The sequence below is a fragment of the Pocillopora verrucosa genome, chromosome 12 (assembly GCF_036669915.1).
Source record: "Pocillopora verrucosa isolate sample1 chromosome 12, ASM3666991v2, whole genome shotgun sequence".
In the NCBI taxonomy this organism is placed as follows: Eukaryota; Metazoa; Cnidaria; class Anthozoa; order Scleractinia; family Pocilloporidae; genus Pocillopora; species Pocillopora verrucosa.
Genome location: NC_089323.1, coordinates 17,864,278 through 17,890,574, shown reverse-complemented (window position 1 = coordinate 17,890,574; position 26,297 = coordinate 17,864,278). Strand labels below are relative to the sequence as shown.

The following is a 26,297-nucleotide window of genomic DNA, read 5'->3' as shown; positions in this document are numbered from 1 at the left end:
ACAAGGTTTGATGTCAAGGAGGTATCATCGGGTGCGGGAGAATGTTCTCCCTCTTAGTTCATTTTCTTTCTTTACTCCATAACTTAAGGGCATTCCAGTTAGAATGTAACTGTTTAAGTTGAAAATAATGGTACTACGTCACCGGGCTGCTTTACAAGTTTTTCAGACAAAAACGGGTTGTCGCCAGGGAAGAATAATTTGGGAATGTTGGCAAGACAGATGGTAAGACGGACCGAAACAAACAGTCATTAAAACCCTGAGAAGTAGATAAGATGTGCATTGTGGTTCAGAAAATGTTAATATTTATTGAACCTGCAACAATTATATACTACTTACCAACAAGAAGAAGAATTTTCTCCGTAAGAGCTTGACACCGCCCTGACCAGGCGAATTCACTTTCGCACCTCTCTTTTAACCTCTTGGCTTCCTGTAATCGCTCTGATCTCGGTTTCTCCTTGATAAATCGAATCGCGTTCGCCCATTCCTTGCTGTCTTCGGAATTCACGATACAAGCTGATTCGTTTATCTTTTGAAGAGCTTTGGCAAAACCTGAATTTTTTCCGACCAGAATCGGTAGACCTGCGGCTAAGGCTTCTAGAGCTGTCAATCCAAAGCCTTCTGTTCTTGACGGCATGATGGCAAGATCCACCTCGCACAGCAACTGAGCGACTTCATCTCTACATTCGATAAAACCACGAACTGTCAACTGACGAAGAGAGATGTCACACTGAAGTAACTTCTTTTCAACATCTTCCTGTTGTCCATGTGGTGCGCCAACAGCATAGAGGTGGTACTTCTCATCGTTAAGTTCTGCAACTGCTCTTGCGGCTATGTCAAATCCTTTAAGCTTGAAATCTTCCGAGTCACCACGACCAAATATCAAAACGTTGAAGTTTTCTCTGTCTTCCTTGACCTGCTTGCACGAGCGAAATTCATGGAACATACTTGGATCCGGTATCATTTCGAAAACCTTCTCCGGTCCGCCTTTATCAGGACGCAGTGAGGTCTTGTAATACTCTGTTAGTTTGGGACCAATTGCAGCCACAACATCAGCGCGTTTGGCGAGATCTACCTCATCGCGGTGCTTACTTTCTCCTCTTGCGATTTTGCCTTCATAATTCTTGTAGGTGCCAAGTTCCTCCGGAGCGGTATGCTCAAACTGAACCCAGACACATCTTGGATGTTTCACTTTAATCAGCTGTGCCTGCTTTCCCAGCTTCACTCCATGCCCAACAACCACGTCAATCAGTGGCAATTCCTCCGGAGGGAACGATAGCCGCTCAAAACCATTATTATAACCAGGTCGTTTCTTGGCTTTTATAATGTTGATGTTACTACTCTTGGCCATTTGCTTATCTTCTTCGTTGGATTTGATAACGTAGAAGTAGATTCTCAGATTGGAGTATCTTGCAAGCTCGATTGCCAGTTGCCTATTGATTGTTGAGAGGCCGCCTTTGCCGGAGCCCCACTCCTCAGCTAACAGCAGAACAGTAATTTCATTGGTTGAGGCTATATTCTCTTTTCCTAAGATCGTAGATGGATGGTCAATTAGAAGATAAAAAGATATTTAAAAAGAAGTAAATTGCTAGCTAGCATGCGTGTAAAGATTCCTTCTAGTTGGACACTAAGCAACATAGATCTATCAGAATGGTATTGAATCGACTGTTGATCATCCCTGCATGATTTAACCCTTCTAGTTTCTTAAATGGTATAGATAATGGAATGAAAATCTCGGTCTGCTGGTATTGGCTAATATGCTTCTCTGATTTTCCTCCATCCAAAGAGCCAGTAATTCAAATATTTAATGTAATATTCTACCTGATGAAACTTAAGGGGAAATAAGAGTTTAAAATGTATGATGGTACACAAAAGTGAAGACAAAACAAAATAAACCTGTTTCCTCCTGACTGTTATTTTTCCCCGAAGCCTAAAAAAAAAGAAAGCAATTCCAGTTAGTTACCAACAAATGCTTCTATCTATCTACTGTACCTGCAATTCGTCGGCCAATTGAAATCAATTAGGCCTCCGGTAAATTTTTAGTGAATTTCACTTTTGTCATATGGATGTTGTAAGAGAGCGTTACATGTACGAAAATCCCATTTTTTAAATCCGAAGAACGGTCCTATGTCGGGCGTTAAAATCTTCGCTCTTAAATCGCTTCACGAAGGTCTTTCTCGTTACAACAAAGAAATTATGCTTTCTTGTGTGGTATATAAAAACAATGAGCTACCTGGACCCATCTCTCAAATTTTTCCTCAGGGAGACGCTTCATGGCCTGTTGGCAAAACAAGGCAATGTGCCTTTTCAAGGGAATATAGTGGGCGCAGTCTTCGTGATGACAATTTCTCTTGTCGTGCCAGATACATTTTCGGGTCTTTAAGTTGACCATTCCTGCGCAAAGTCTGCATTGCACACTGAGATCCCAGGAAACAGAATGTAACCAGTGACAAGTTGCACACACCGCTTTCAAACTCCTTTCCAAACAACTAAAAAAACCATTTTATAAAAAGTTTGAATTATACATTTAAGTATCAATCAATGCACAAAAAAATATTTTTGGATGTAGCTTAAGGCCTCAAAATAGGCGGGAATGGTGTCAAGGATACTAGACCAGGAAAGGGGTATTAGTGAATGTAAATGATCAAGGAAATAATTGTTAGCCTAGCTCAACTTGTAAGGAGAATGGCGTTCATATGGGTTGAAACTGAGAAAGCAAATGGGCAAGCAGTCTTACCAATAAATCTCTGAGTAAAGTCCTGGATCACTGTATTGTCTTGTACTGTCTTCAGACCAAACTTGCACCTGTATGACACTTTTGAAGCACTTCAACTCCAAGAAGTTCACGCCATCTAAGATGAAGCATGCTGTGTCGGCGTTTATTTGCAGCTGCTCAAAGGAACTTTTCTTTGCAGCCCATGCTCCGATAAGCATAGCCAATCTGGAGAACAAGCCAATCGGTACGAACTTGGTTCCAAAGATTAGATAAATCGGTGGTGACGTTGAAGAGCCATTCTTACTCGGGATGACTTCATTTTCTCCCGTCGCTCTTTTAATCATGCATGGAACGAGGTAAATGGGGTTCTTTTCCTTCCTTGGACAGTGGAAAAGAAGATTGTAATGTTTCATGAGAGAAACCAATGCTTCCTCAATATCTTTTACTTCCCATTCTGTACAGGTGCGATGTAAAAGTTTTTGGTGTAGGATTCCTGTCTCTCGAAGCTCCTTCCGTAAGTTTCGAAATTCTATCTTATCCTCTTCTTCCGGTGGCAAACTTAATAGCTTGCACAGTCTACCTACGAGCCACTGTGGATCCAGTACCACCAAGCCATCTTGTTTAGAAGCATTCTCGTGATAGATTATCGACCGACGATCGCAAAGGAAGAGCAAGATCTGGTCAATTTCATTCAAATCTTGAGTTTGGCAAACTTTCTTCGTGAGGACCTCTTTGGTAGTGTAGTACTTAATTCCCTCCTTTGCTTCTTTTTGGATCTTTCTTTCTATGTCAAACCATTTTCGGGGAATCTTCTTCATAGCATGCGGCAGCTTGTTGGCTTCATCTAATATTCGCCGACGCAATTTGGCAACTTGTGGGTCTTCTTGGCCAGGTACATTGAGTGTGTTGTCCAAGACGAAGTTTCCTTTGATCTGATCGCCCAGCTCAATTTTGCGGAATCTGTCCAAAAGTGCATCCATGATACTCCTGGGGTTTCCATTAACACAGTCCGCATGAGTACCCACAAGTAAGACAGGAGGAAGAATTTCATCAGCTGCAGAATATCTCATGGAATTCAATATGTCCATCCACCTCATAATACAGTCAAGATTGGAATCTTCGTTCTCTGAATTCGTTGCTGACCCGTTCTCGTTGTCTTTTGCCGTTGCCTGGTCAAACAGTCCTTTTGACAAATCAAACACCAGGACGTACACTGCGTCTGGGGTCATGAACATAGGATGTATGGCACGATAGGCACCTTGGCCAGATAATTCCCATACTACTAGTTCTATTTCAGGGGAATTACTTCGAGCGCCATCGACCTCATCTTCCAGTGAGATACCCTCAATTGCGTCGATTCCATTAGTTTGAGAGGACACTTCAGTAAAAAAGAAAACGAACGAATTTCTTAACAAGAACGGATAAAGTCATTGTGCACTCGTCACTGCTTCTAAACAAAGTTGTAAAGAGTTCTCCTTAAATTATCATTAAGGCTCTATTCAATTTTTCCTGAAAATTGCGTGCTATGCGTTAAATTATCGTACCTCCAGTTTTTTTATATTATTTTACGATGATGAAATGAAACAAACCTGGTCGAGCGTTTTCACGAGTGGCTGAGTTCCTCCAGGGTTTATCATGAGTAGCATTTTTGATAACCTCGCTCATAAGTATGCCATTCACACTGCGCTCGTTCTCTTCAAACTTTTCGCCTCTCAGTGCTTTTGCAACACTTGTTTTTCCAACTTGACCTTCACCAATCAATATTACCTTGACTCGGTTGTCAAGTGTTTCACCTGATGTCAAAGCTCCTCGGTAAGCTGTTACGGCTTGGTTGCCTCTTGCCAAAATGTAGGTGGGAAGCAGATCTATAGACGGGAAATTAAGGTGTGTTACTTATTAGCTCAGTAGTGTTCAACGATGTTGCTGAAAATTTGCTTTAGTTCTTGAATAAGATACTCGCTTGATTTTCTCTGAAGTCAAATTGCAGCGAAGAAAATTGAAAAGCAAGACGTGTGCTGCACTCACCTTTCTGTATGCAGCAAGTTTTAACCGCCAGATCCCACCTGTTCAGGGGTGATTCGCCCAACAGTGCAGCCAGTTCTTCATAAGTTTGGTTCTTCAGTAGATGCCTGGGTATGGCCATTCCATCAGTGAAATCTTTAGCGTTGTCTATGGAGTCCCCACTATTGTATCCTGGACCATCATCGTTTACTCTCAATACCTCAAATAACTTCTTCTTTTCATCAGGATTGCTATTTATTTCTCTGACTATCCAGTCAATGTCTCCTTCTGTCGGTGTTCCTTCTTTCAGCAAACATTTTATATCTGTGGATCACACGGACTACTGTGAGTTAAACATTTTTGTGGCTTTTCATTTGAAGCGTTTACTTTTTTATGATGATTGCAATAACGCTATATTCGGGAATCCCTGGCAAACCAATTATTGCTCAAAGGTCATTGCCAGAGTGGAAAGGACAAAATACTAATTCCTGTGACCTCTAAAATTTATTTTCATAACATAGAAAGACAAATTCCAGTCCTCGTTGCACTTGTTTCCTTCACTGCCTTCTCTTAACTGTCTTAATTGCCTTTGTCAAACTATCATTGACACTCCTTTTACAGTGACTAACGAGTCATGCAGCGTAAACAAGCGAGAAAAGAGCCTTACCGATTTCATCCTCATCTTGGACAAAATGATTTTCCTCTCGTTCCTGGGTCTCAGAGAAGTCCATATTCTGCTTTAGGGGCTCTGTTGGAAATAAGTTGAATAAAAAAATTAAACAGTTTCGACTTCCAGCCTGAGGAATAAAAGTGATCCATGAACAACATAACTGTTCAACCTCTGATTGAGACGTCGTTTTTTTATTCATTCCACGATACGAGTCAATATCCTTGCAAAAAATCTGCAAAGGACCTTTGGCGGTGCTTCTCGGAAAATGGGCAAGGTTGACTGATTATCTTAAAGTTATTTGGGCGTGTGGTCAAAATTGCTATGCGGATCGTGACAAGCATTCCAAACGATGCTCATTCGAAATCTTAAATCGTTTGAGAGCTCCAACAAATCTATATGGCAGTCTCTCACTTTTTACCGGTTAGATGTTATCATGTTAATCCTAACTCATATTCTACTATTAGATTGTCTGCGCTTCGTATGCGGTTATGGAATTACAATACATTCAAGAGATTAGTTTGCAATGTAGATGTTCAAGTGCTTTACTTGGTAGTTAAGTTAGATTACAAAATTGCTGCACAGCTTCAATGTGTTATCATTTGAACTGATTTCGCATCAAATTTTCGCTATTCAAACTACGGGGTTATTTATCTGTCACAGTCCGCGTGTGACCTCCACTTCACTTGGGTTGATGAAATTCAGCCAACGTAATGTAAGACTTGAAGACTAGAAATAAAAGTTTCAGAAAACGTGATACTTAGGTAGCTCATTACACAGTAATCGGCCAGAAAGGAACTTTTCAAATAAAGCCAAAACGTTCAAAACCTTGCCGACTGACGCGTGATTTTGCACTGAGAAATCAAAGTACCGTGACAGTAAACCTTGAAATTACAATAAACGGAATGAATAGTTGTGATTTACTTCGAAACTGGTGTAAATGTTTCTTTTCAAGCTAGAGATGCAAATTCGATTCCCGGGTTGATACACGCGCATGCGATAAACACCAAACCAAATAGGATCTTTTCTTTCTTTATTCCTTTTCCTATTCCTTGGGGCGTTATTAGATCGAAGCGGTCAACTGAAATAATATTGTAAAGAAATCACTTAAGTATTGTGATCATAGCTTAAGAATAATCTCGCTTTTGGAAACGAGCACGTGGCAATTAAAGGAACCAAAAGAAAGGTAAAAACGAGCGATAAATTTCGCTTTGAGTAACGAATACGAGTTAGATAACATAATTACAAAACAAGTTATTGCTCACCAACATTCGCGGGTCTTGATCACTTTATCGAGGATTACAGTCTAACTTGTCTTCTATTCAATCAAAGTGCTCTGTGAGCAAACTCGTGAATTGACACATGATTTTTTAGATTATGTTTAATGTTATCTGGTTTAGGGAATTTTGTGGTTGATTGTCATATCTAGAGTACGAGCAGTAGTTCAGTGTTCGCTGATGTAGCAAAGAAACAAAGTAACGTTGGGATAAGAAGGCATTACAATTGAAATGATCATGCTATTACATTTGACAAGGTGGATGATGTCATGTGTTTTAAACGTCTATCATTTTTGTTTCTGGTTCAAAAGAAAAGGTTGAAGTAAATGTGGGTGAAAAGTGAAATTTACTGTCTTTCGTTGTAAATATTAGAAAATCAAGGCAATACTGTCTTAATGAAAACATTAACGATTCCCTCTTTATCAAATGAGACAAACGGGAACGAGTTTTGAGTGATATAACTAAGCCAAGCCTGCCACCGTCATTTTGGATCTCCGCCTGGGTAGATTTAAGTCACGTGCTAGGCAACGTATAATCAATAACAAGATAGAATTTCATTTCAGGCCTATTTATCAATTTTGTGGTGTGTAACTTTCGCATTTTAGTACGTTGTATGTATGTTGAATCTTCAAATTGTCTTGAAACTTAAAAGAAAATTGTTCTTTAAAAAATTCACTGAAAATCGGTAGCTAAAATTGTTTGTTTAGGTGTTATTTGATTTTCGTGTTAACTTGTTATTTCGTCAGTCGCCGGCATCTTCTGTTGCTTCACACAGGAAAAACACACGCGATGAAACGTAATGATCAATTTTGTCCTCAATCTCACGCTATAACAGAAAAAGCTTTTGAACATCTGTAAACTCCGAGCGCTTGGCAGTAAGTGATATTTTCAATGAATCTTCGGATTGTTTTCAAGTTCAAGGATTGTGAATTACAATTTTATGAAAAACGAAGGTTGTTCTGTTATTTCAGTGTGAATCCTTGCATGCCTGCCAGTCGCTGGCGCCGCTTGTTGAAACTAAAACGAAAAAAAAAAAACTCTTTCAAGATTGTTATTGGCTTCTTTTTCACCCCACCACTATTCTTAGCAACAAAGGTCGCCATTTCGTCTGTTTATTGCTCGCCAAAAACTATAAAATGCACTCAAAAGCCTAAAATCTAAAAAAGTTTACAGGAATCGACCAATCGAGCGAGCGAATGCCATTCCCCACATCGTATCTATAACTCGCTCTTGCGCATGCGCGCAATTCACGAGTTAAAAACGATCTTGATCACACAGGGTCTTATCTTGAACTGAAACGCTAACTATAATTTTCTATTTAAAAAGAACTAATCGCGGTGACGTCAACCTAACCAAAAAATATTTCGCAGCTTTTCTCGGAAGCGGTAACACTTAGCTTCAACGGAAACAGTTACAACTGGATTCATGTTTGGTTACCTTTGTTCAAGCCCTCCAGCGAACGTTTTACAAATCGTCTCACAGTCGATTGTTGCGCTTCTCTCTCAACAAATGCGTAGTAAACTGTTTGAATGAAAGTAGTTGTGTACCAGCTTTTAACAGAACTGGAATCCTAGCCTCCACGAGTCAAATTTCTCCTACGACGTGGATATCAGGTTAGGGGACTACCCCACTTTCGATATTGGTCAAGGAGCATTTACCCTGCCTTCTTATCGGTAAAGGCGGACAAAATTGCTTTCTACTCCCAAATTGTAAAGTTTTTTTTTTCCGTTCTTTCCAAGAAACTTCAACTATATTTAAATCCATCATGTTAGTTGAGTTGCGCGAAGACGAACAAAAGGGTCAGTCGCGCCTTCTTAGTAAAGTCCATATTCCACTTGGGGGTCTCTGACGGAAATAAGTTGAATAAAAACACTAAACATTTTCGACTTCCAGCCTGCGGAATAAAAGTGATCCATGAACAGAATGACCGTTAAACCTCTGACTGTAAAGTAGTTTTTGACTCATTCTACTATACGAGTTAATATTATAGTAACAAATCTCCGAATGACCTTTTGCGGTGCTTCTCGAAAAATGGACAAGGTCGGTTGACTGTTTATCATAGAGCTATTTGGGCATGTAGTCAAAATTGTTATACAGATATCATGACAAGCATTCTACAGTTGACCGACAGTCGGCCGACAGGTTTTTCGGGGAGCTCTTCTTCACAATTACCAAAAATATGAATATTATTACGCTTGAATAAGATAAAAGAAATACACACCAATATTGTGTAAGAATTAAAGCACATTCTAAAATCACTAAGCATAAACTGTTTAAATTTGTTAAAATGAAGAGAATTCAACCACTCATAGTGAAACTTTAGACTGAGGCTGACCAATATCTTAAAAACAAATCACTTCTAGCATTTTCAGGACTGAAATAGCCAACACAAGTTCTGTCCTGGTCAGAAAATTTGCATTAATCTTAAAACCCTAAGGTACTCCATTGTGAAAGAGTAATGGATTGTGTACAAAAACCTATCAACTATTTTTGAAAAGATAAGTCATCTATGTAACTTTCTGTTGACTAACCTCTAAGTGCAACTCTCTCAAAGTAAACTTTTGTTGCATTGTACTCTTCTCTGTCCATTGTTGTTTTCAGCCTCAGCTCAGTCAGGTTATGTTCCTTCAAGATCTTTTCAGTCACAAAACAATTTTGAACCATTTCACCAAGATGACCGGATGAATAATCTGTCCACAATTTTTCCAAGCTTTGGAGAGATTCACACTTCACTGTTATCACCAAACTTCCTTCACTGACATCTTTAATAATGACCTTTATATCTCTCAAGTATTCCTTAAATATATTATGCTCTTCTCTTGACTGTGGTGGTATGGTTTTCAGATAATTTAAGGCAATTGAGCACAAGACTGTCTGTGCTAGAGAATCTCCTGTTCCTGAATAAGACGCACTTCCCTCTGTAGGTGACACAGCTCTGGCTGTAGTCTGCATATTGGTTTCTTTAAGTTTCCATTCTTCTGCATCAACAGTAATGTTCAATTCCCCATCTGTTAAATTGTAACAAACAGTCAAATTTTATCCCAATTTATGTTTTTTTTATATCACCTCCTGGCTATTTGACAATTAAAATATTATGTACTACGCCAGTTAAGGAGATAAGACAAGAACCAAGGCATGACCAATTCATGTAAGGCTTTAATCAAACAGGGATACAACTAACAGCCGAGTAACAGTAACAATATAGCCAATGTGAAGACATGATCAATCAAACCAAACACATGCTAAATCCTAGTACCGCTGACCGGTACTCGCGTGACTTCTTTTTCCTTCATCTTTTTTTTTTTAACAGAGGCTGAATATACATAAAGTGTAAGCAAGAAAACTGGGGCCAAAAACAAAGTGGAAAGTACTTAAATGCACTTGTAAACTTGTAAACTAACTCAAATGTTGAGAGTCAGTAACAAAGGCTATAGTTCAGCTGCCAGTGGTTGCTAAATGACAGGATCAACTACAAGTATGCACAAAAAGAATAACAAATTATAAATTTCAAATGAGGTACATGTATATGTAGTTTATGACTGTATACCTACAGATTTGAGAAACAGAAGCATGCTACATCCAAATTATACAAAAATATCTGATCCTTATCTACTTTCAGGTAATAATTATATAATAGTAAGTTGAGGAGGAAACTGTATTTCTCCCATCATAAAAGTATATGTACATGTACATGAGGAGTATATCAAGAACTCCTTAACCCTGATTTTAGTAAACAAATTGAATTGCAAAATTCAGTCAACAAATTGGATTACAAAATTAAAATACATACAATACAATACGAAATATATATCTTTAAATAAAATAGGGTTGAATGAATTTTTAAACTGAACCCTATTTTATTTAAAGATATATAATTCGTATTGTATTGTATGTATTTTAATTTTGTAATCCAATTTGTTCACTGAAAAGCCCCAGATGGGGATGTGTTCAATAAATGTATGTATGTATGTATTTGGTAATGACTATCCATATTTCCAACAGCTTTTAAACTCAGGCGATAAATGTAAATAATCACACAAACAAGAGCACTTCTCAGGCAATAAACTGAAGTACACATGAACACCTTGCTGTTGTACATGTAGCTACATTAATTGCATCATGATAGAAAAAAAAAACTGTTCCAAAGAAGATATATGTAACATAGCTCTCAGAAGGCTTGTTAAATGCAGGCTTCACGCAGCTGTTCTTAAATAGCAAAAAAAAAAAAAGAGGTGGATAGTTTTGAAAAAGTGCTGTATTTCCAGCCAGTGGCGTTGTAGAACTTAGGTTGAAATTAACCTCTACAGTGCATCACAGATTGAGTGGCAACAGAGGACGAACTTCCTTTAACCTTTTCATTTGAAGCTCGCCTGAACTTGTTTACTGTGGCATCTGGTAAAAAGAGTTTAACTGCACTTAAAACTCTACAGTTAAAAAACATAGGTAATTACCATTACCTACAGTATTAACAATTGAGTAACATTATTTTATGCTTGTTTTCTGAGGAAGTTGGATCATCAATCTCTTAATGTCATTCATTTACAAATTATTTCACTCTCAAAACACTTTTCGGATTACTCACAATATGGCAGGGTTCTCCCTAGTTTTCAGCACAACAGGTAATAGACCTTTTCTAACCAGTAAAGCACATTTGCAGCTTCAGGCAGCTGGTTATTCTTAACTTTTTTCAAAGCATACAGTACATTGCGCCTATCATAAATTCTCCATCAGAAAATTCATAATGTGAACGATACACCTTTGGATTCTGAGGTTGAACAAAACAAAGTAAAATTTTGTTTAAAAGCATTATATTTGGCTATGCCCTTTCCAAACTGCTTATAAAGTAAACTGCTCTCCCTTTGATTTCGGGTGATATCTTTGGCGTCACTTACATGGCATATTGCTGGAAAATCAGCGGTGTCAGCTACGAATTGCATCACTGTGAAATTGAATCACATCGAATAACTGAATTCATGTTCTAATCGTTTCAAATTCAGAACTTTTACACTGTTGAGAGATTTTGTTTTCAAGGCTTCTTTCAAACTGTTGTCTGAAACACATTTCAAGTAGAATTTCACGATGAAGACTAGCTTTGTCCTCGTGTGTTCGTTATACAGCCGGCAATTGTAGAGCTGACAAAGATGTTATTTCTAGCGATAGGCTACTTTTCCATTGCTAGTACATAAAGTTTATTTTGTTTACCCATAAAATTCTTGTAAAGCTTACCAGCCACTCTTCGTGACCTCATGTTACTAGACAGAAATGACAGCATTGTTTGCTGCCATTTCATCATGGAAACTGAATAACTAAACGACACTGCATTTGCACATGCAGAGAACTGACAAATGTCACAAGATTTAGCAGAAGCCCGCAAAAAATCACTCTTGCTTCGAAATTCGAAAGGTACCAGTCAGTGTTAGCTAACTAAAGCACACGTGGATCTATAATAGTGCACACTGTTGGCTTGTTATTACTAACATTTTCTTACCAGATTAGCTCACCATAAATGCATATTCTTTAAGGGTTCTGAGCATTTGCAGGCGGTAATAAGTGCTCTTACAAGCAGTAAATTTTACCAGTTACTGCCTGATAAGGAGAACCCTGTATGGTAGTGAATTATGAAATGAATGGAACACCAACAACTTGCCTCACTATGTAATTTACATGCACCAACCTACAGAGGTCTATTCACATCCCAGATAAATCATAACAGTCAGCTCTGTGAGCTTTTATGAAATGGTAATTCGTATAGACATGTACAGTCTGTAGTTGTATAGGACTAAAATACAGTTGTAGAATGCACTTAATTATAGTATTTGAAATATATAGTTTGCAAAATTCACGGATTTTAAATGTGTTATGTTCTAAGCCTTACCTTGCAAGGGCTGAAGGCTGACATAGTGTACTTCATGGACATGTCCCAATACAAGATGCTGCCTTTGATCAAATGGAAAAGCTGATTGGATAATTACCTCACACTGGCCTGGAAGACTACTAATCACATGAATGGCTATTTCATAACAGTTTGCTGCAGCCCAGAGAATCACATGATCACCCCAACTGCCATCTTGTTCCATGTCTCTTAAGTAACCATCCCATGTTGTGTGTCTATCAACAAAGTGAAACAGATCTGTTCCATCCACCTTTAAGAGAAAGTCCAACAAGATAACATGTAATATTAATAGTGATAGAGCAATTACTTTAGTAATGACTCAATATTGTAATATTTTCATATAATAAATATTAACTTCAAAAGTGTTCAAAGACAAATACATGTACAAGACTCTTCAGTTGCTAGGCTCAATAGTCCTTAATAGTACTCCCTGTGTATAATGTTGGATAGAGTAATTTTTACAACTAACATATCCAGTCAAAGTATCAATTTGAATGAAGGATTATAAACATGTTCACTTTTCAGTATTATACTTCCCACAGTTGTTCTATAATAAGTTAAAACAACAAAAACAAGAAAGAAAGACATTGTAATGAAACAAAGACAAGTTGTCCTTTTTAATCGTGTCAACTTCAAATTCATGTATCACACACACTGATTTTTTTCCCTGATGAAAGCCTTGAAAATGTCTCAATAATAATTACTAACATTCAACTTGATTGTGGAGTACAAGATACATTTGTGGTATCTGTCATAGACATTACATGAACTTTACCAAATACTCACCAGTTTTGGGTGCTCTCTTAGATACTGAACTAAGGTCTGCCTTAATTCAGAATGATGGATTTTTACTCTTTTGACAATCTCCAGTTGCTCTGACAAGGCATAGAACATACAATTTCCTGACTCTGGACTGTCAGAAATTCTATAGCCCTTTTTCTTAAAGTCTAAGAGTAGGTCTGTATTGCTGCTGATCTTACAACTACCGGCATTCTGTTGCCACTGTTGAAGACTACGGAAGACTTGTTCACTCCCACCTTTAAAGAAAAACAACTTAATGATTAGTACTTTATTCTTATAAAATCATGTACATGACAGGTGGTTGTTAAAATCATGGCATATGGAGTAAAAAGAAAACAGACAGAACTATGTGGGTTGAGGATTGAATATTTAGGAGCAGGAAACAACAGTTTTCAAAGCTTAAGATATTTTTCAAGCATTTGTTGCAAAATGATAGTATGACAACAAAGGTACATGTATACTGAGTATACATGTACCTTTGTAAAGGAAGAATAAAGGGGGTAAGTTTCTAAAGAAACTGTGGTGCTGCGTAGGTGGGAGAGTATAACAAGGTAATTAAGTATTATTAACTGAATAGATAATGTAAAATGGCCACTGTAAAGAGTTTTAAAGCTGACGTTGCGAGTGTTTAAGCCCCTTGCTCTGATGAAGGGCTAGCACTCAAAATGTCAGCTTAAAAACTCCTTATGGTGGCCATTTTACATTAATGATCACACAAAAACACTTGGCATGGAACTCTGACTCGGTTATACTTATGCTTCATTTTTTCCTTTTTTTTTTTAATCTCAGTCAATTTAAAAAAAGACACCAATCAAGTTGACCATGCTTGTTCAACTTTCAACAGAACCTGCTTTGTGTCTTGAGTAAAGTAACTACAGAAAGTATTTACCATGCAAATAAACTTTACCAAGTACATATTTCAAAATTCTGCAGCACTGTTCCTAACCTTGCAGGTAAGGTTATTACATAAAAATTATGTGATAATTTACCATTTTTAACTATTTGTTTGTTCAGGTCTGTAAATAATTTATGGTAACCATAGGTCCAAGTTGACACAAGGCTGATTCAACTTTATACCAGTATACCCAGTTTATCAGTTATTAGACAAGTTTAGGCTGTAACATTTAAATGTAAGTAAATTTACCAAAGACAAGGTTCCTCATCTTTATCACAAGACTCTTACAAGGCTCCTCCCAGCAATACTTCTCCAAGTACTTTTCACGCAGCAGACTTGACTCTGAAAGTCGCACTTCTCTCTCTTTCTGATGGACACACTTGATTTCTTTGGCCCAGTCTTTAGGATCTTCAGAGTCTACCACACTCTGTGAGCCTAGAGGCACTTTCTTCAGAGCTTCTCCAAGTCCTGAATTACCACTGACAAGTACAGGCAGACCAGCAGATAATGCTTCCAGAGCTGTTGTTCCAAAACCTTCCGTCCTGGATGGCATTATTGCAAGATCCACTTCACAGAATAAGTCAGCCAGCACTTTTCTACTATCATCAAAGCTGCAAACAATAAGCTGATTACGACTAATGCCATGTTGGAGCAACTTTTCTGCTACAATACCTCCTTTTCCTCCAGCTGGGCAGACAAACTTGAGTTTGTAGGATTCATCTTTCAACTCAGCAATTGCTTTGGCAGCTATATCGTACCCTTTGACATTGAAATCTTCACAGCTGTCACCACTTCCAATGACAAGAATACAGAATTTTCTTCTTTCTTCAGTGGCTTGCCTTAATTCCAAAAATTCAGAGAAAATGCTGGGAGTAAGGTCAAAAACCTTTTCCTCTTGTTTAACTGAACAAAGATAACGCTTGTAAGTTTCTGCCAGCTTGGGTCCGATTGTGATAACTTGATCAGCCATTTTACAGAGTTGGATTTCTGTTTTTTGTCTTTTTTCTCGTTCTGAAATGTTTTTGTACATTCCATCTTCTTCAGGAGCAGAGTGAACAACTTGAATCCATTTGCAATGACTGTAATTTGGATTTCTCTTGATGAATGGAACTAGTCGGCCAAGTTGAACTCCATGACCAATCACGCAGTGCATTGTATGGTTTATTGGAGGATATAACAGGCAAAGAAATGGCTCTACACCAGGAGTTTTATCTGCTTCAATGAGCTTCACATTGTGACTTTCAGCACTGGTCCTGTCCTCTCTACTGCAATTTGGAAGCAAGATACTAACATCCACATGGGGGTGTTTAGCTAACTGGATGGCCAGCTCTCGGTTGATAGTTGACAAGTCCCCATCAGTTGATGATCTCCACTCACTACTTAGCAAAGTGACTTTCAGTGTCCTACTCTCCTGGTCTTCCTGTGACATAGAGGCTACACTAGGAATGGTGGAATCCTACAACAACAAAACAAGAATGGTATTGACAAATTAAGCTGTAAAACAATAATAAATCACAATAGTGGCTGTCCACTCAATATGTTGAGTTTTATCCTATGCCAAAAAGTCAGATACATATAGACTGAGACAAATTTAAACCAGGAAAATGTTAAGTTGCTTTAGAGATCTACACTATCACTGTCACTGATAACAACCATTACAGTTACAAGGAAGGTGAAAATTATCCTTAAAGAGTCTTGCTCTTCAATTCACTTTGAAAGTGGTACATGACTAATTTCATTGCCAACATTTAGGTGAAAAAATAAGGGGGAAAATGAATGTTTTTCTCAAAATCAAAGGTTGGTATTTGTAATAGATTTAAATTCCTCTTACTACCTTTTGTAGCCTTGACATCACAGGAAGCTTTTAATTTTGAAAAATTATGCTGGAAAAAAACAATACAAAATGTGAGTTCACTGAGTCTATTTAAGCTTTCTACTTCCTCTTAGAGTGTTGTTGAGACCACTTAAGGCAATACCAGAGGCTAACTTGACCTTTTTGAGAAGCCTTCATTTTCTCATATATTTAAGATCATTGTTTAAGTTGTCTATTTGCAATATGGATTGAACTCAGGAAAGAGCTCTATGGCAGCTGACTACTTACACTTTTAAGGCAACAAAAACACAAAATTTTTTTTCAGCCTTTTATTCTAAGAATTATGATAATATTTCCAATTTTTGGAATGCACCACAACCATAAAGCAAGCCAATAACCACACACTTTGTTTTGTCACACCATGTTAGATTGAAAGTTGTTACTACCAAATTCCCACACCATGTCATATTTTTGTGGTTCCTGGTGTCAGATTGAAAATTGTTATTTCCCACACCATGTCATATTTTTGTGGTTCCTGGTGTTAGATTGAAAATTGTTATTTCCCACACCATGTCATATTTTTGTGGTTCCTGGTGTTAGATTGAAAATTGTTATTTCCCACACCATGTCATATTTTTGTGGTTCCTGGTGGTGCACTTTTCTTCTTTTTACTTCCCAGCCTAGAGACATCAATTTCTTCACTACAACCTAGTCTACTTTTGAGTTGCTTTTCTATTTCTTGCTAATGCACAGGGCGCAAGGGTGCCAAGATTGGATCAACACAGCAGGGTAGGTGTTGTTGCTACAGATAGCACAAATGTATATAGTCTAATGTTCTGATTGGTTATGCAGGAAACATGGCAAGATGAAGATGGTAGTAATGACCTTCTATATTGTGCTATTTTGCATTCAACTGCTGCAGCCATATATCACTAGTTTACACAAGATGGTGACTGAAAAAAGGAAAAACATGGGTTCTCAGACATGTACATGTATTGCCACTTTTTGCAAATTAATTGCCACTGCAATGGTATTATCACAAGAGGGTTTATAATTTTGATCTGAATCTCTGCAAACTAAAACTTAATATGAAAAGAAATGTTTATAGCACAGTATGCCACAGACTGCCAAAAATTTTCCTAACGAGAAAGTATAAGATTGCAAAATTGTCAAAGTTGAACATTAGTGGGCAGACTACTCTGAAAATCTTTATTGCCATTGTCTTTGTGCAAGTGCCAAACCATTTTGAGAAGTATTAAAATGGCTTGGATTTAGAAAAGTTTTTCTCCAAAATGGCCTCTTTAAATACACCCCCTATTACTCCATGAAATTCCACATAATAATATGTATACTTCTGTCAATAAATATTTCATTAATGATTTGAGACAAAATTCACTGAATTTAGTGTCCAGTCCCACCATAATTTGGTATTAAAAAATGTATCTTAAAGTAGGCACTGTACAATAAATTATTTCCTCTCAAAAACAGACAAAATACAAGAATTTTAATGATATCAGAACATACCAATAGCAAGTCATCTGACCACCACCCTGTTCATTCATCCTAAACAGATAGAGAAATGAAAGAAAGAAATGTTTAAATACATCACCTATTCTGCATTTGGAAAGGCATGTTATAGAAGTCAGAGTTTGTGGACAAAATGTCCAAGGATACTTTTTCAACAGATTCTGCAGGTACATGTACTAATAGTTACTGTCTCTGATCTTCAACTGGACAAGCCAACACCTGCCAGTATTCAGTTTGAGTGTGCAAGGATTATCGTTGAAAAAACTACGAAACTTGGCTTCGTCATCATCACTTTGTTAGTTAATGTCATCTAGTAGGGTATAACTGAAACTGGCAAAATCATCCTCATCTTCACTTTTGCCAAAAATATCAGCAAGATCATTATTAAATGACTTAATATAGAATGTGTAGGACTTTAAAAAAATGGTGTGAAATAACTGATAAAGATCTTTGCTGCACATTTACTTCTATGAGCAGCTAAATGTGAAAGCACATGGAATGGTGGTGTTGATATTAATCTTCAATTCACAATATGTAAGACCCCCCTCCAAAAGATTCTTGACCAATTTCCTATTGCTTAAACTTTAGCAGTCAAAATCTCAGAAAAGCGGTTTAGTATGTTCCAGAAGTTGAAATGGAATCCTGGTTTTCTGAGTTAGTATGGTGAGAGGGGTAAAACCCACAGGGGCCAAGAAGTCAAGGAACACTTTGAAAAAAAGAAAACTGCAAGAGAAAGTTTACTTAGACAAACACAGTGGAAAAGAGCTTCCAGCCCTCAACAATGGTGACAAGGTTGCATTGCAACATGGAAGCAAATGGGTACCAGCTACAGTAATCAGTAAGCATCACCCTCCCAAATCATCCATTGTTCAAACACCAGAAGTACAGAAGTATCAGAGAAATCACAGACACCTAAATGAATGCCGAACTCCAAAGAGTCTACCCCTAAAGCCAAAGAGTCATAGCAACTCATACTACTCTAGCATGTCCAGCAAATCCCTTCTGCAGAATCACCCCATCAAAAAGTGCAGAAACTGGCCATGCATATTCATTCCAAACAACTAGTCACGGTGCCTGCTTACCTTAAGGACTATGAACTTTAGGTCACCACTCAAACTATGGACAGTGGTGGTTATATTTTTTAATTGAACATTAAAAACATTCCATGTCAAAACAGGTTCAGGTTTTTGTTACAAAAAAAAAAAAGGGAAAAAGAGGGAGATGTCATGTTTGCTCTATACGATGCTACGCATGATGCAATGTTATATTCAAGAGGGATGATGGGTTATAAAAGTTCAAGGTTCATGTCCTTTGAAGGTAGTACATAACTCTTGCAAGTACTTGCTTTGGTAGCTAATTGCAGTGCTTGTTGCCAAATACAATGCAGGAATACTGAAACTTAACACTTCTGTGGGACAAGTTGGTAGAACTCAGTGCAATTACTTTCAGCATGACCTAGTCCATTTGATAAAGTGCTTATTCAATCATCTGCATAAAGCATGCCTACCTCTTGTAGCCTAGACATCACAGGAAGCCTTTGCAGTACCTTTAATTTTGAGCCCTTAAACTCAAACACAACCATAATCTGCTGAAAAAAGCAAACGAAAAAAATACATGTAAGAGATCTTCTAAGTAGCATGCATTGTGCGTACAGGTAAAATGCAAGTACTGCACACTCGATTTGCAATACGGCGTTCTGAGAAACTGTATGGAAGGCACGCACAAGTCAGCTGGAAGCTAGTAGTCATGGTTATTACGTCAAAATTTGTTGTAGCTCTAGAGTTCGAAGACTAAACCATCGGCCTTATTCAGGATCTATCAACAAATATAATGGAAAACAGAAGCAAACTTTGCGGAGTATCAAGGTGTAGCTACTACGGGTAAATGATTCTCAAATTCCTTCCTTCCTTTATGATCGTCGAATTCCTCTCTAATTCAAGGCGTATTTCAAAATTAATCGGCATTACGAAAAAACTGATTACGTTCCACGTTGCTATCTTTGATTAAGACTTTTATCGCATGATTCTCTCGACATCAGCAACGTATAATAATCAGTGTCGTAACTACATCATAACTTCCTTTCAGTAAGCACGCTACATTCCGCAATACAACTTACCTTCGATTTGAAAAGATGAAAAGGACGTTCCGGTCACAAATGGAACAACAGTTATGAACATAAGGAGACTACAAATCGGTTGTACTTGGAAAACACTGTTTATCCCATTTTTAAGCAGAGATTTGATGTATGACGAAGGAGTCGAGCTCTAAACAGCGCGTGGAATCGAAATATGATCGGTGGGGGGGGGGGGGGCCCTATTTCCAAATATGGGAGTTGTAAATGACTTCAATGCAGTGTAGGCTACGGTAGCTATGGTAATTCTGTCACGCTACACCTATGATAGAAATTCACGGACACAAAAGTTCTGCATACAGGTGCACAAATCCTCGTCTACGACCAAATCACTTTCCAGGACACTTTAGATTTTATGATTTCTGCCTTGCAATTTGTTCATAATGAGTGCAAAGGACGAGTTTCGGCATAATCATGAGCACAGACAATTTGACCACGGAGATTCCATTGTCGTCTCGAACGCCTTTGGGTTCTGTAACCATGGAAGACAGCAGCCATGGTTTCAATGAAAGTAGGCCTGTCATGACCAAAGACAACCTTAAATTACTTGCTTTAAGCACTGCTGACAACTTTTGTGAATATCAAGGAAGGGAAAGTGAGTATGCGGCATCTTTGGCCGACGAATGTGAAGAAAACTTGGAACAGACAAGAAGTATGGTACGGGCTCGAACAAACCATGTTCGCAATCAAACAGTAAACAATTCTATCAAGAAGAAACCTCAAAAGAAACGCCGTGTAACGGCCAATTTAGCTGCAACTAAGTACGATGTTGGTAAGTCAAAATTAAAACTTATTTTGGGCTCAATGGTACTTGCACATGGTCATACTTCCATGAGGAAGATTGGTTACATTTGTTCTTCTTGTACGTGGAAGATTACCAAAGTTACAAGTGTAAGATATGTTTGTGCAGTTTTATCGTATCGTTACACATATATTTTGAGGTTTGAAGTACGACAAGTAAATAACTTAATTTTCGTGCTTCGTTTCGCCCCCGTTAATTGTTGGAACTAACAAAGGTAACGTTGATCTTTTGATGCAAAATAATCGTCATCATTGTTTCTTTGAATCTGTGGTTTAAAATTATCGAAATAGTTTCAAAAGAGCTTAATTACTTCTTTGTCCCTAGACTGTGATGCGCGCTCAAGAAGTACTTTCATCGCTTAAATTTATCAGACGCACATTTATTCAACCAAGACTAATACAAAATTTTTAACACTTAAAAATATTAAGCGTTATGTTGCCGCAATTATGCATGTTTACATTGTAGTCACGCGTCCACAGACTTAATGTTGATAACTAACACTTTTGGTGTATGCTGTAACCATCCACAATGGACCGTTGAAGAGTCGACTTATTTATTACTAAGGCAATAAAAATAAGCTTGCAGACACAAACTAGCCTGAAGGATCACAAACTTATTGGCTTCATTTGATTTAGATCTGTATGCACGTGCATTTAGAAAAATTCATTTTTTATTTGTTAAAATAAATGTATTCTTTTCTTCACATGTTTGTGCACATGTACGTGTATGTGTTAATGTAATCTCTCTTAATTGAGCTCCCCCCCCTCTCCCTCCAACCCCAGGTCTCGAACGCCCTTCTCGGTAAAGTTCCCTTCAGAGAGGGACAATATTACAACAGCAAAATCACTTAAAGAGCACTTTTCCAATCAGTGTAATCACAACCAAAGTAATCCCAATAGCTAGTCATAAAAAAAGAACATATCACTTAGGACCACCAAGAACTGACAACACAACAAGAAGATGGTGACTTAAGCCCAACAAAATGCAGTTGATTTATATCCTATTCACAACAGCAAAACATGTTAAGTTAAACAAGAGATTTATAATCGAATAAAAATCAGATACAGAGAACTGAAAAACTTAATTTTCTATGGGATCCATCTAATCACCAACTTTTAATTTCAATGCACTAAATTTTAAGTTAACTAACATCTGTTTAGGCAGCTTCTATGAAGAAAAGAATCTAAACTCTGTTTTAAAAAAAACACCCATGAAAAAGCTTTTAAGCATTATTGGAATGACATTTAATGGGATATTAGTTGGGACTGAATTAGTTTTACTTCTGATTGGGGGAGAGGATGATGCAAATTTTCTGAAAAAAGTATTTGAGTGAATCAAAAGCAAAGTGAGATCATAACTCATATGAATATGGATTCAGCTTCTGATACTTTTCAAGGAATTACTGTATATCTGAAATTTGGAATTATTTCATAAAAATGTTTTTTCATTATAAAAATTCTCCCTTGCAGTTAGAAAAGTTTGTCTTCAATGTGGAATGTATATTGCAAGGGATGATGACTCAAACAGGTGAGTTAACAGTGATAGGAAAACTTTATACATGTAAATAATTTTGCTTCAAAGTAACCTGATGGAGGATGTAGTGTTACATGTACAAATAAAATGTCAGTCACTGATCTTAAAAGCCATAGTTTTTAATCAATTTGATAAATATGATTTTTCTCTCCTCAATAATGACTTTCTCTACATGCAGTTTCCTCATTTGGAGTGATTCATCAGTGCCAGTTGAAAAAATTACAGAACTAAAATCATTTCAGGTATGATAAATTTTTGTTACTAATTAAGTTGTCTGAGTAGACCATATAAGATGTGATATTGTGGGAATCTAGACAAATCAGTGGGCAGGATACCTTCATGCAAAGAAATAAACACTCACATAGCCTGTATCTTATACATATACATGTTCACAAATTTATTCAATACTTCTTTTATAATAATGAAGGATTTAATTCTTACTGTTTTGTCTCCACTCTAAAGAAAATCAACCATTTTCCAAGTATGGGTGAGATTTGTGGGAAGGATAACCTAGCTTGGAATATGGCAAAGTGAGTGTTTAATCAGTTTGTTTTGGTGTCAAATTTTCATGTAATACTTACATAATGTATAACAATATTAAATACATTTAAAACTTGTAGATTGAAATGGAAGTTAATTACTGGTGAATACACATGCTGTAATTATGATTTGCAATAATGTTATAAATGTATTTTCTGTATCTCATGAGATCTCAATATTTATACATGTATTTTATCTCTCTTCCATTGAGAGCAAGTATGGATAGTTGATTAGAGGTGTATTATTATTTGTAGGAGAAGTTACTGGAAATTACAGCACATTATTCACTTTTTAATAAAAAAATAAATAGCTTAATTAGGCCATCAACATATGGTGGGGGAATTCTGCATAGTTTGCAGATAATTCTCTGACCTTAGGATAACGTAGGGAATGTCAAATACTTTGTTTAATAGCAGACAGGAAAAGTTAATTTTTATTTTCAAACATTGATTAAACCCCTCTTAAACAATTCTGAGCAATGGTATTCACATTTTTAAGTTTACAAGTATCATATTAAATAATTGCTTGTAGTAATGCAATAATTATTGTATTTTAACATCTTATCGTGGAATTTCAGAATGCAAATTAAGAGCTCATGCAGAGGAATACAGTTTTGTTCTACAAACTTGGGTTCTCCTGCCAAGTATCCTTTACCAACTAATATCTCTTGTCAGTGAGATTTATGCAGTTTGATGTTTTGTATAACTGTGATGACTGCACAATCAGCATTATACTGTGCTTCACCTTGAGTTTAGAAGCAAGCATTGATAGAAACTTTGGAATCAATGCTCATGGTCCATCAGCTAACAGTAAACTGTATCTCCAGGAACTGTAGCCAGGGACTGTGTTTGATTTAGTACTGTGGTATGTTAAATAAATATTAAAAATTATAATAATGCAATGCTCAACCTCGAATGATAGAAATTACATTGGTTTCATATGATGTAACTGTAATAGTTAGTGGTAATAATTGCATAGTTTGATCCAAATATACATTCTTTACAGATCACAACTGCTACAGTATGTGTACTTGTATGTAGGTTGACTACAAGATGGTATAATTAAAAAGATAATAATAATAATAATAATAATAATAATAATAACAACAATTGGTAAGAGGGATCAAAAGAAAAGCACCATGATTTTTTTTTTTCGTCATATGACCACATCAGTGTAATTACATTAAAGTGAATTACTTTCCTTAGCTTACTGCCCATTCTCACTGTATCAGTAATGCTGCATTTCAAGGCTATATTGTAGAGAACTGAAAAAAAAGAAACAAACCCAAAACCTTCATTGTTAAACCAGCAAATGGAGCTATGGGAAATGGGTAAGTTTGACAAAAATTTAAAATCTTGAATTTCACCATCGATCATTTTCAATATATTCATTATTAATTAAAATTAAATTTTTTTTGTTTTTTTCTTAAATTTCCAACACGCTGTGCTTGTAAAATATCTGAAAAGTACAGAGCTAGGTTGTTTAAAGCTAGTTAAGATATCACCCAGGGTTAGTGTGAAATCTGATTTGAGATCTGAAAGCTTTAAAAGAAAATTCAGTATTATAATAATTCTCTTTGCCTGAAATTTGATGATTGAATGCCCTGAAATAAATATGGGATATTTTAATATAATTGAATGAAGGAATAAAAAATACCATATTAAAATTTAACCCTGGCTAGTTTTAATGAGCCTTGAAACAACTGAGCCCTGTGCTATAATATTATTAACATATACAATCTTAATCCAATTTGTTATTGCACAGTTGTTGGTACTGTCCTGAAATATTTCAGTGAATCAGGGGTACTGGTGAAGCCTTCCATCACATGTACATGAATTTAAAGCTTCCTTCTGCTTTAATCTAAGTGAAAATTGAATTTTTTTGACAACTTATAATTATGTACATGCATGCATACTAACTAGTTTCTTTTGGTACCTTCATGATGAATCTGATGACTAATACATGTAGTTCTGTCCTAATTTTAGGATATCTCTGGTGTGAAATGGAGATAGAATCCTATCTCACGAGCAGATTGTGGTCCAGGAATATCTTGACAAAGTAAGGACATTCACAAATATCACGTTTACTATTATGATAGTACAGTGAAACCTCTATTAAGTGGACACCCTCAGGACATTCCCAAGTGTCTGCTTAATAGAGGGTGTACCCTTGATAGGGGTTTGTAAAAATTGCGCAATGTTTGTTAATGATTAAAATTCAACGGTTGCTCTGTGATAAAGTTCCATGACGTTTAAAATTATTTTTAAGTCAAGTTCACTCAACTCTTGTTTTCTTAATTTGTTATGGCCTGAAATCATCTGAGTAAATATTTGGAGGAAAATTAATTTTTGGAATGAGAAAAGTTCAAATAATATAGCCATATCTACATTTTGGGAAGTATAAACCTTTGATTATTTCCGTTTTTTAGCTGCATATGTACGAACAGCCACCATTTTGCAGAAGGTCACCATTTGAGGTAAACCTTAAAAAATACATTTTTTTTGCTTCCTATGGCCCAATATGAAATAAACACAAATTCTACGGAAGTTCATGTTATTTTATCTTATTTGAGGGTGGGGGGCAGGGAGTTACAGGTGTAGATCAGATCGTTATAATATAGGAATGGAATACAATATAGGAATGGAACCCAGACCTTCAGATTTATGCTCCCATGCTTTACCACTGAGTTACAGAGAACTAGATGTTGATCCAGAGCATTCCTCACCTAAATTTGTGACAAGCATCCCACATACAGTATCCCACATACAGTATCTGTATTTATTTGCGGGTGGGGGGTGACACTGACTCAAACGAAAAGCACTCTGGTATTGGGTGTTTAACAAAACCAGGTAAATGGATACTGTACTTTGAAAATCTTACTGGTATAAATTATGATTTTTACCCTTTTTAGTACCCAGCGGATGCGTGACTCCTGGTGAGTATGTATTACAGATGTCAGTTATGGCCGCACCATGGCATACCAGTCAGGAGGACTGTGATAACAAACCAGATAGATGCTTTTGGTCGGATGGGTGGGATACACGAAGGCACAATATGATGACAGCCATATGCTATTACAGCAAAGGTAGGAAAATTATCATCTAAGAGCCATCTCTATGAAGGAGAGAAATTAGATGGGCTTGAAACCTTCATCTTTAAGACTTGGTAAAATTTACCCTCCTATATAAGTTGAATATCACGCAGTTATAACCATCATTATTAGTGAGGCTCCTTTTGAGCTGTTAGCATCGAAAGCCGAATGCTGCTGTGCTTTGCTTAAACACTGAAAGCTCATTTAAGAGCTCTGAAAGCAGTTTATATTCTAAACTTGAAAAGTTCTCACAACAAACGCGTGCATGTCAGGTTGACCACGCAGCAACTGCTTTGCTCATTGTGTCATTTTTATTTGCTAGATTCGGTGTGTTATCAGTACAGGGGAGCCAAGATAAAGTATCTGCGCGTGTCAGCTAAACAATGTGAAGCTGAAAACCACTGCTACGATTATAAGAACAACAAATTTTACGATGTACTTTAATGATAATATCAGCGCAGCACTGTGCAAATAAATTTAATGCGTTTTCCCCGAAGTGATTATTTCTCTTCTTATTCAGCATCCCACAATGCGAACATGTATCTTTTGAGATAACATGAACAGCAGTGTATCCCATTTTAGTGCTGATGCACAGCCAGCCCATTTTAGTGCT

General features: G+C 36.9%; 3 protein-coding genes across 8 annotated transcripts in view; 2 read left to right on the top strand and 1 right to left on the bottom strand.

Moving 5' to 3' along the window:
- The window catches only part of LOC131796347 (uncharacterized), an 88,359-nt gene that overhangs the window by 2,261 nt on the left and 59,801 nt on the right, over nucleotides 1-26,297 (bottom strand). For 4 of the 6 annotated variants that reach the window (XM_066159738.1, XM_066159741.1, XM_066159739.1 and 1 more), the window contains exons 7-14: nucleotides 9,190-9,666; nucleotides 5,382-5,462; nucleotides 4,739-5,038; nucleotides 4,303-4,578; nucleotides 2,735-4,091; nucleotides 2,231-2,486; nucleotides 1,894-1,927; nucleotides 337-1,524 (exon numbers count right to left, since the gene is read on the bottom strand). In XM_066159738.1, coding sequence (XP_066015835.1) covers nucleotides 337-1,524; nucleotides 1,894-1,927; nucleotides 2,231-2,486; nucleotides 2,735-4,091; nucleotides 4,303-4,578; nucleotides 4,739-5,038; nucleotides 5,382-5,462; nucleotides 9,190-9,666 — 3,969 coding nt within the window. Of the gene's footprint in view, nucleotides 1-336; nucleotides 1,525-1,893; nucleotides 1,928-2,230; nucleotides 2,487-2,734; nucleotides 4,092-4,302; nucleotides 4,579-4,738; nucleotides 5,039-5,381; nucleotides 5,463-9,189; nucleotides 9,667-12,533; nucleotides 12,802-13,337; nucleotides 13,589-14,496; nucleotides 15,704-16,081; nucleotides 16,131-17,584; nucleotides 17,624-19,094; nucleotides 19,176-19,703; nucleotides 19,857-26,297 lie in introns of those variants that run through there. The other 2 variants (XM_066159742.1, XM_066159744.1) reach the window with 2 other exon arrangements.
- On the top strand, nucleotides 20,003-23,810 carry LOC131796349 (tubulin polyglutamylase TTLL7-like). Its single transcript, XM_059113930.2, has 5 exons — nucleotides 20,003-20,490; nucleotides 21,990-22,047; nucleotides 22,232-22,295; nucleotides 22,516-22,583; nucleotides 23,171-23,810. Exons 1-5 carry the CDS (start codon nucleotides 20,133-20,135, stop codon nucleotides 23,268-23,270), a joined length of 648 nt encoding a protein of 215 aa, XP_058969913.2. The 5' UTR covers nucleotides 20,003-20,132; the 3' UTR covers nucleotides 23,271-23,810.
- LOC131799854 (tubulin polyglutamylase TTLL7) overlaps nucleotides 23,222-26,297 on the top strand; it is a 79,516-nt gene continuing 76,440 nt past the window's right edge. Inside the window, exons 1-2 of the mRNA XM_066159777.1 lie at nucleotides 23,222-23,236; nucleotides 23,825-23,923. Coding sequence (XP_066015874.1) covers nucleotides 23,913-23,923 — 11 coding nt within the window. The 5' untranslated portion in view covers nucleotides 23,222-23,236; nucleotides 23,825-23,912. The remainder of the gene's footprint in view (nucleotides 23,237-23,824; nucleotides 23,924-26,297) is intronic.